This window comes from Morone saxatilis, unplaced genomic scaffold (assembly GCF_004916995.1).
Source record: "Morone saxatilis isolate NCDOM2014 unplaced genomic scaffold, NCSU_SB_2.0 Contig1, whole genome shotgun sequence".
NCBI lineage: Eukaryota > Metazoa > Chordata > Actinopteri > Moronidae > Morone > Morone saxatilis.
In genome coordinates, this window is record NW_023339651.1 from 1,729,750 (window position 1) to 1,739,393 (window position 9,644).

Below are 9,644 nucleotides of genomic sequence, written 5' to 3' on the forward strand. Positions count from 1 at the left end.
TACACACACACGCACCAACAGATTGTTGTCCAATAAACAGCAGTTCACAATATTGTAAAGGCGAGTTCACCCCAAATTACACGAACCCCGCCCCACATTTTCTAAATCTATATTGGGTCAGCAGATTAGTTTTGGTATGGAGGATATTGGGGCTTTCTGGGGAATCATCAAACATCAAAGTAGATTTTAGGAAATTATTTCACAACATTTGAGTTGCTCGACCCTTCGGGAAAAAAATACTTCCAGAGCTTGGATGACCGCTCAGGATGGTGGGTTGGCAGCATCCTGCCTGAGGGTGGGTTGGGGACTTGTTTTAAGTCAGGCTTGTCTCCTCTTAATAAGACATGATCCCTGAAAACATGGATTGTGGTGATTGTTTTTTTGGGTTGGGGGTCTCGTAAGTTATGGACCTTGATTTCTATTTTTGCCATGGTTTTTTATGTTACTGTTCTTTCTTCCTCCATAGATCCGTGGTAGTTTACGAACATTGTTGATGGTTTATGATTGATGCATGAGGGTTTTATTCATCGGTCCTGTACTTTTTTGGGCTTTGAAAGTGAGAAAACGCAGAAGTCGGGAAATGAGCTAGTTTTTCTTTTTGTATTTTTGAAACAAAGGAAGAGAAAATGAAGAAGACGACTCGTTTGTTCCCACTAATTTATGAGTTGGGAAAAGCCAGCAATTGCTTTTCTCATTTCAAAAACCAAAATCCTAAACCTACAACTTTATACAAAATCAAAAAAAAAAATTTCCTTTATTTGTCCCCTTGAGTCATTGAGCCAAGAATGATTCTCAGAAAGCCATCGGTATAGGTTCCATTGCTCTTGTGGATAACAGATTCAGAAGTACCTGTGAAATACCGGACCGGATGATCATGCACTGGGGCGAACCCTCAAAGAATAAGAATCGCTAATAAATAACGAGCTGTTTTGAAAATGTAAGTAGTAGATAGTACAGATAAGTTGTACAGATATCGGTAAAAAAATACTTAAGTGCACTTACTTCCCACCTCTGCAAACCTTTCTGCATCCCCCTGATCTAAAGTACTATTCATTAAGTCAAGGACGCCACCAAGCAGGGTGATACACGGAACTCTTCAGTGTTGATGGTTGGACATTTAATGTTTGAGGTTTTTTTGAATAGAGTTCATTATTTTGTGTGCGTACAGTGAAGGCCACTGTTTGAATCACTGACCTGCTGGCAAACATCCAGACACCATCCAGAGATCTTTTCTATCCGGAGTCAGACCGGTATGGAAGAACTTGTCCATCATCGACTCTAACTCACACGTGATCGCAGGCCGGGGTCAATGGCACGAAACAGATCATAAACACGGATACACACATAACACATAAACAAGGACGTCTTCGACTTCCTTTGTGAACAGAGCTTGAATTTTAGTTTGTGATCAAACATATTCTCAAAAAACTGACGAGGATTTCAGTAAAAACCGTTACTAGAGAAGTATTGATCATATAACTTACACCCCCCCCCCCCAATGAAGCGTGCTGTTGCCTGAAGCTGTGAATAAATTGCTCGTGTTGCTGTGTCACGCACACTGACTGAACTGGGTGAACACACTGACACACATAACTGGAGTCTGTGGAGTCCCAAATTCTTGGTGCTTCGTTATCGAGCTTCAGCGCTCACAGATATCGTCAATCATAGAAGGATTCCTGCGATAAAGACTCACCTACAGATCAAATAACTAAATAATTTACTCAGTCAGACTCTGAACACCCCAGCTGTTCCTCACCCCCCTTCCCAGCCTCCCACCTCCACAGCTGTCTGAGAGTCCCTGCGGCCTCCTCATCAAATCAATGTCATGCAGTGAGCGTTGATACCCAAGGATAGGAAAGTCGGAATCAAAGTGGTAGTCATGGAAACAACCCAGGCCTGGTTTCCACCCACCAATCGATGAGGTTCTGTGTGCGTGGCGGTGGGCCGGATATGGCGAGGAGGAACCCCCGTCCCACATTCTGACACACAGACCCCCCACTCGTCCTCCACAAGCAGGGCAGACACGAATCCAGACACGGTGGAGGAGGACGAGTGAGAAAGGATGGTGAAACAAGTTGTTCAGATCTGCACTGGGATGCTGTTTTTGGTTCTGTGCGTGCACTCGGGGGCAGCTGCAGCAGGTAAGTTCAGTGCTGCTTCAGCTACCGGCTCAGATATCATTAAGCAGGATGTGTGCGGCGTTGGATAATTTGTAGTCTGATCTAGTTTAATTTGAGGTAAGTTTGCAGCAACACAAAGAATTGACTGAGTTGGTTGCTGGATGATTCTGGGTGTGTAGGCCAGAGGCGATGTAGCAAATGAGTGTTTGATATGGTTTTCAGACTGATAATAGTAATTATGTGTGAATGTCTCCTCATGAAAATAAAAGCTGTTTATTCTGCAGTGCATTTAAAGGGTAGGTCCAACAGAATTACACAAAAATAAAAAACCCTGTGAGCTGTTTCCATTAGAAGGACTTTCTACTAATAAGGGACTGTACGAAAATGAATAGGGTGGTTTAGAAAATGTGGCTAAAGGGTAGTTTTTTTTGGGAAAGCAGCACTGGAGGCTCTTTAATTCATGTTTTTATCATCCTGGATATCTATTTAAATTCAGCTTACCCTTGCAACATAGCTAACAGTTAGATCATACACACTAACAACATATGTGAAGCTGCATTTTGACATATAGACATATAGAAAACAGTCTTCTTCTTTACCATTTTTTTGCCATATATTTTGCAATTTAACTAATAATAAAATATGAAAATTGCTGGGGAGGGTGCAAAAAAATTATATTTAGCTGCTCTCCTCACTTAAATAAGTCCCTAATAAGGTATTTATTAATTAAACCTACAACAGCAGGTTATCTACGTCCCTTATTTGACAAGTTAAAAGTTGAAATGTAACAGCTTTTTTCTCTTTTTTTCCTGGGTAAACCGACCTTTGAATATCTTCTCCTCCAGGCTTTAGACTTTGGTGAAAACTTTTTATTTTGCACCAAACAAAGGAGATCTCTGACTGTCTTACTGACTACGTTCGGCTGTGTGCACCAGAAACTGCACCCAGGCTGTGATTTCAAGCAAAACCCACGACTAAGTTTGTGCCATGTTCCGTTTTTATCAGGGGGAAAGGAAGTGCCAAATATTTATCCTGAATCAGAAAGAGGAACCGCACTTTGCGAGAATGAATCAAGGCTCAGATGGCAGCAGTTACAGTAACGGCGGGCTCTGCAGAGGAGAGGAGGTGGAGGAGGGGTGGTGTGCCTCAGCTGAGACAAAGCTTTAATTAAACGTGACCCACAATCCCTCATTATCCAGACAGCGAGTGCAGCTGGACTGATCAATGGCATGGATTTGGATGATAGTGCCCCACTATCTGCCCCAATAAATAACTGCCATGCAACCTCTGTACATTCCTCTAAGAAAGCAAACTTTTTCTTTTGTATTTTCGTCTTTGTATCCTTGCTTTAATCTAATTCTCACTACTTTACAGTCTTATAACTATGTATTCCCCTCCACCAGGCATGCTGAGAGTCGACGGGGCCCAGGATGCCGGTGGCGGCAGCGCGGACACCATCAGCCACTCCCTGACCCTGGTGCAGCGTCTGGAGGCCCTGCTGGTCCAGGGCAACGGCAGTGACGTGTCACTCAGGGTGGAGACGCCCAGCGCAGACGAGGTGAAGGTGATTCAGACTCACTCGCTGGTGCTCTCCCTGCAGAGCCCCGTGTTCGAGGAGATGCTGCTGAGCCGCAACAGCAGCACGCTGGTCCTGAAAGAGAGCTCCGACTGTGCCGCTGTGTTCGACAAATTCATCAGGTGAGACAGAATATATGTCCCTTTAGTCACATCCACCATCTGCTTCACCAAGTTATCACGCCCTTTAGAGAGGTGAACGCCCCACATCTGAGACAAACAATCACTGATGAGTTCAACATATAACAAACTGATCAATCAGTGAGCTGCTGAGTTGCTCAATAGCAGCTCCTGTGGTGGAGCAGTAAGACACTGTGGAGCCCGTGCTGCAACAGCAATCAATAACAAAATCTATTTTTATCTCAAATGCTAATGAGGTGGATCAAAACCTGATGAACTACAGACGACCTGCCTTTGGCCAGACTGAGAAAAACTTCTTCTCACTGAATGCCAGAATACATTTTTGGAGAGATGCCTTGATGTTACTTATTATTGTCATTAACGCTCCACTAATTAATATTTTCATATTAACAATGAATCAACCGACTTTGAAAGGGGTCATGACAACGTTTTTTAGCCTCTTTTAGCTCATTGTTTTGGTTTTAATGTTCAGTCTCTCTGCTCTTAAAAACATAATTTCCAGAAAGCAGCAAGCAGTTGTTTTAAGCAAACAAGTTCTAAGTGCTGCAGGAGTGAGTCCTAAAACCCAGTGGCACCCTCTTGGTAGAGCGTGCCCCCATGTATAAAAGAGTCTTAACCTGTCACTATCAGATAAAAGCAGTAAAAGCCCCAAAACTTCCAGTTCCCTTGTCTCAAAGTAAATAGGTTTTTGGGGTTTTGTTGAGATGCCTGAAATAAAGTCTGTGGTTAATACGAGTTTAAGAGATTTTCACATTTTGTTTTGGTGATGACAGTGAAGTCATGTAAACGTGGTGTAGTTAGTTTATAGCCTAACGTTAACTTTTTACTTCTTGGGATCGTATTTATGGTTAAAAAATCATAAAGGTGGAGTTCATTTGTGAAGATTATCCTGCTGAACAAAATACCATGAACCTTTGTTCGCCACATTGACAGTTTATATAATGAACAGAGCGTCTGTCTGTGAAGTGTCTTAAACCTGAACCTGCATTCTATGTAATGGCCGGCAGGGGGAGCACTAATGGCTGCTGTTTGATAATGTAATCTAGGGTTGTGGTTTCAACTTGTTATTTTGCCCCCAAGTAGCCAAAAATAAGTTATTGCAGCTTTAAAATATTGGGTCCTGATGTGGGTAAAAACATTTGTGGAGCCGTTTCAGGCTAAATGGTCACATTCTATTTTACAGAAGTAGAAAATGTTGTTCTTTAAAAGCTCCTTCATGTGCATCCAATCTCTACTTCCTCTCTCTGAGCAGGTATCTGTACTGTGGAGAGATTTCTCTGCGTCTGGACCAGGCCATACCATTACACAAGCTGGCCACTAAGTACCAAGTGATGGGTCTCCAGCAGGGCATAACCCAGTACATGACCCAGAATCTTGCCCGGGACTCCTCCTCGGGCCACGTGGCGGGCTGGTACGAGTACGCCCTGCAGGCCGGGGACGTGACTCTGAGGGACAGCTGTCTCCAGTACATGGCCTGGAACCTGACGTCGGTGCTGCAGAGTGCAGAGTGGGTGACCATCAGTAGCCAACTTGCTGATTCCCTGCTGCAGCGCTCGGACCTCATCCTGCAGAGCGAGATGGAGCTCTTTGCAGCGCTGGAGGCCTGGATTATCCAGAATGAGCCAGACGGTCTGACAGTGGAGAACGCTTTGAGAGCTGTGCGCTACGCCATGATGCCGCCACGGGAGCTCTTCCGCCTGCAGACCCAGTCATCAGTCCTTGCTCGCTACCAGGAGTCGGTGCGCGACCTGCTGTACATGTCCTACCAGTTTCACTCTGCGTCGCCGCTGCACATGGCCAAATACTTTGACGTGAACTGCAGCCTCTTCATGCCCAGGAACTACCTATCGGCAGTGTGGGGGTCGCCGTGGATCATCAGCAACCCAACCGAGTACGACGGCAGCACCAGTTTCAGACCCAGCTGGTCCCAGCGGCCACGACGCAAGCGGGTGACTTGGAACGCCCTGTTCTCACCACGCTGGTGCCCCTCAGCATGAGGCCGAGAACAACGGAGACGGGCGCTATGCAGCCGACACGTGTGGAAGTGAGGGCGCCCTCGCATCATCATCACACCGGCTACATCCAGCGCAGATTTCGCAGGGTGAACTTCCAGAAGACGGTGCTTGTGATGGCTCACCAGAAGGGGAAGGTGGTGGTGAAACACGTCTACAACTTCCACCAGAGCACGGAGGAAAACGGCGATTTCTTGGCTGAAGCCGACTGTATCGTCGGACGTCTGATTACCTCATCGACAGCTCCCTCTTCCTCCATATTGTGGTGAAGCCGCTGTACCAGACCTCATAACCACCAAGAACTGAACCTCCCCCCCCCCGGCTCTCTGGCCACGTACACTCACCACACACGAGCCAACCTTCTAGAGCGACTTCTCACTCATATCACATCATGGGGACGTGGATCTGAATCCTCCTCGTTGTGTGATATTTAGATCTTGCTCATACAACTGCTATTTTCATTGGGAACTAACACGCTATCGCCTGACTCGTGACGTTTGTAAATCATGTGTAAAATCATTTGAATCTCTTATAGGATGATCTGGTGCAAGTTCTATAGTTTTTTACTGACAACAAATCCCATGAAAAGACCAAAAACCAGCAATGAGTTGATCCTTATGAGGATTGTGTGTGTATCAAAGCCTGATATATCCTTTTCCTTTTTCCTGTGCCATAGAGCTCCATTGTCCGAAATCTATTAAAAACACCTCAGTGAGCCACACTGTTGCACTGGGTTACATGTTACATGTCCCAAATACTCACTAGAGTACCAAATGTACATTAATCCGCCTCTGAAAATAGTCCCCAATAAATTTCCTTCAGTTTGAGAAATGTTTGATAAAAATAAATCACTTTAAAAAAATTAAACTCAACATTTGTGAGCCGTTTTTTAAAGATTCTTGAACCTGACAGACAGACTGACACACTGTTGTTTTCATGAGATTTGTTGACAATAAGACAACTACAGAACATCACCAGCTGTATCCATGTTCCTGCCACACTGTCTTTGTATTGTTTTTTAATGTATTGTTAATATTGGTGCTATTTTACCCTGTTTACGGTTGTCATTCATCACCCAGTAAGCACTGATTTGGTGATTTGCAAATCAAACTATAATTAGATGTTTAGGTTTAAACTGGGCTGAATTTGGTTTTTACTTTTTACTTTAATATATTTATAAAAACCACTCTTACAAGCCTTCAAACCACAGTAGATGTCAGAGTACCTTGTTGTTAGCACATTAATGTGATTGACGTTACCTAGATTCACTGTTGCATTAATCAATGTTACCTCACAATAAAGATTTTTAATAAAGTTTTAAAAATTAACAAAAGTTAATTGTCCTGATTGTCATTATTTCATGCTTCCATCACTTTAATATGGCGATATGTATTCAGGTATTTTACTGAAGTCAATTTTATTCATAAATTAGTTTGTCTTAGAAGGATTTATAATACGACATGTCTATACTGTTAATACAGGTAAAGATTCATCATTATTATTATATTAGATATCATTATTATTTTTTAAATAAAAGGAGCGACAGCGTCATGAAAAGATTCTCCATTAGAAGCAAACGTCTGTATTTAGAGAGTAAAAGTACGTAAGTATTATCAGGAAAATGTAAAGTAGGTAAAAGTGTGTTAAATTAGAATATACAGTACTATATTATAAGATATGATAAGATAAGATGTTCCTTTATTGATCCCCCATAGGGAAAATTCTAATTTAGCACAGCAGCACAGAGGAAATGTAGAGCTAAGAGTAGAAAAGGATAAAAATATAATAAATTATATTAAAGTATTATATAATAGTATTATTGTTACAGTTGCATTAATGTGGAATTTTAATTAAAGGTAATATTAAAATGTGGATTTATGGGCTGTTGGGCACTTTTTAAAGTGTAACTACGTGTATTTACTCTATTACTTATTTATTATTAAGTACTGCTCCTTCATCTCAGAGAGAAATATTTTAACAAATGTACTCTAAATGTACTCTTACTACATTTCTCTGACAGCTGCAGTGATCTTTATAGTTATATTTTACATAACAATATGTAATCAGTGTATAAAACATGATGCATTATTAAGATTAAACTACATTATATAAAATAATTGAAACTAAAAATAAAAAACTCTACCTGAACCAGCTACATGTTAATGCATTAGTAATAACATTCCAATAATATTAAAGTATATTAATAGCTTTTACTTTTTATATTCAAACTACATTTAGCTTTTACTATTAATAAACTGATATTACTACTTTTACTTCATTAAAGAACCTGACTACTTCCTCCACTGTAGAGTAATCTGTAATATGACATCATATTTTATGAGCTGATCATATATTTTGTATTTAGAAATCTCCATTTGCAAAATACTACACTGTAATAAACGTTTCTGTGGTCATATAGATTTTAAATAATGAATTAAGTAAAATATATTTAATATAATGGTGTCATTGGTGTCCTTATTTAAGTAAAAATCAAGTGTTTGGAATGAAAGTCACTTTTTCTAGTTAAATAAAATGTGTTTATTTAATTACTAATAGAAAGAGTGAATCCAACCTAATGTAATTACACACAAAGAGCGCTTCCTGTCAAATTCACTTTCAATTCAATTCAATTATTTATAATGTAGGTGATTATACTCAATTATATATCATAGATATTTAAATTTAAATTAACTTTTATTAGAATTATTAAAAAACACTTTTTTTCACATCAACTCAACTCTATTTTTCCTTTCTCGTTGCATCCACTCATATTAAATGGGTAACTAGAAAGTGCCTGATTTAATTTATATTTACTCAAAACCAAAAATATTACAATGTTATATCTAATTAATAATAGTGAGTATATATGGTGTATGTTTCTCACAGTGTACACAAGAACAGCAGCAGAATAAACACAAACATTAAGTTATTAATACAGTACAAGTATTTCCAAAACGGTGCTAAAGTTGAGTGACTGTCACTGCTCAACACACCTGCACCGAGACGTAAATAAGCTCGCTGTTATTTCTGCACGGGACTACATTTCCCAGACTCCCCTGCGCTCCAAGCAGGAAGAGCGTTCTCTCGCAGGGGCTCACACTGATCCAAGTTAGGAGCTTTCAGCTGCCAGCCTTGGCCCATCATGTAAGTGCTGCGGAGAATTCTTTGCAGTGCAATTGCAAAATAACCTCTTTCCCCGTCGCCGGTGCGCGCTGTGCACTTGTACCCGCGCTGCCCGCACGGACACGCACGCCTCGGACGCAAAAAGGCTCCAAGTGCATGAAGATCGAGGCTCGTATTTTGCATCTTTTGTTGCAAAGCGAGCCGCTGAAGCTCCAGTGCGAGGGCGATGGAGGGAGGGAGTGAGAAAGAAGGCAAAGTCTTTTGTGCTTCCCCTCCCCCTCATCAAAGCAAAGGGGAAATGTCTCAGCCGAACCGAGGTAAGAACACCGAACGATCCGTGCAAAACTACCGACATGCAATCACGGCTGCACGGTGTGCAACATGCACCGCTGCAGGTCGAGCACGGCCGGTGCATTTTAAAGTTACATGGTTTTAGAAGGGTCAGTTGCATTTCCTGTTTCAGATCTTCCCCTTTGCACAGTTCCTGGTAAGACGATGCTGTCTGCGCTCACTCACGTTGACGGTGTCGGCGGCGCGCAGGCAGGCAGGGATGTTGGGCGCCTTTAAACAGTCACGAGATAGACAAGGACACTGCAACTCTTTATAATAAACTCTGCACGAGTTGATGCACGGCTCGTGCACGTTGCGCAAGGTAAATAACGAAAGCCGTGTC

The 9,644-nt window shown here is 41.8% G+C and overlaps 1 protein-coding gene and 1 pseudogene across 2 annotated transcripts in view; both read left to right on the plus strand.

Moving 5' to 3' along the window:
* Window positions 1-2,022: 2,022 nt before the first annotated feature.
* LOC118332053 lies at window positions 2,023-6,913 on the plus strand (annotated as a pseudogene).
* Window positions 6,914-8,906: 1,993 nt separating this feature from the next.
* LOC118325632 (dual specificity mitogen-activated protein kinase kinase 6) overlaps window positions 8,907-9,644 on the plus strand; it is a 37,233-nt gene continuing 36,495 nt past the window's right edge. The window contains exon 1 of one of the 2 annotated variants that reach the window (XM_035658398.1): window positions 8,907-8,992. Coding sequence is in view for 1 of the 2 variants with exons in the window: in XM_035658382.1 (XP_035514275.1) it covers window positions 9,198-9,288 (91 nt within the window). In the remaining variant the exon portion in view is untranslated. Of the gene's footprint in view, window positions 9,289-9,644 lie in introns of both variants that reach the window. The other variant, XM_035658382.1, reaches the window with a different exon arrangement.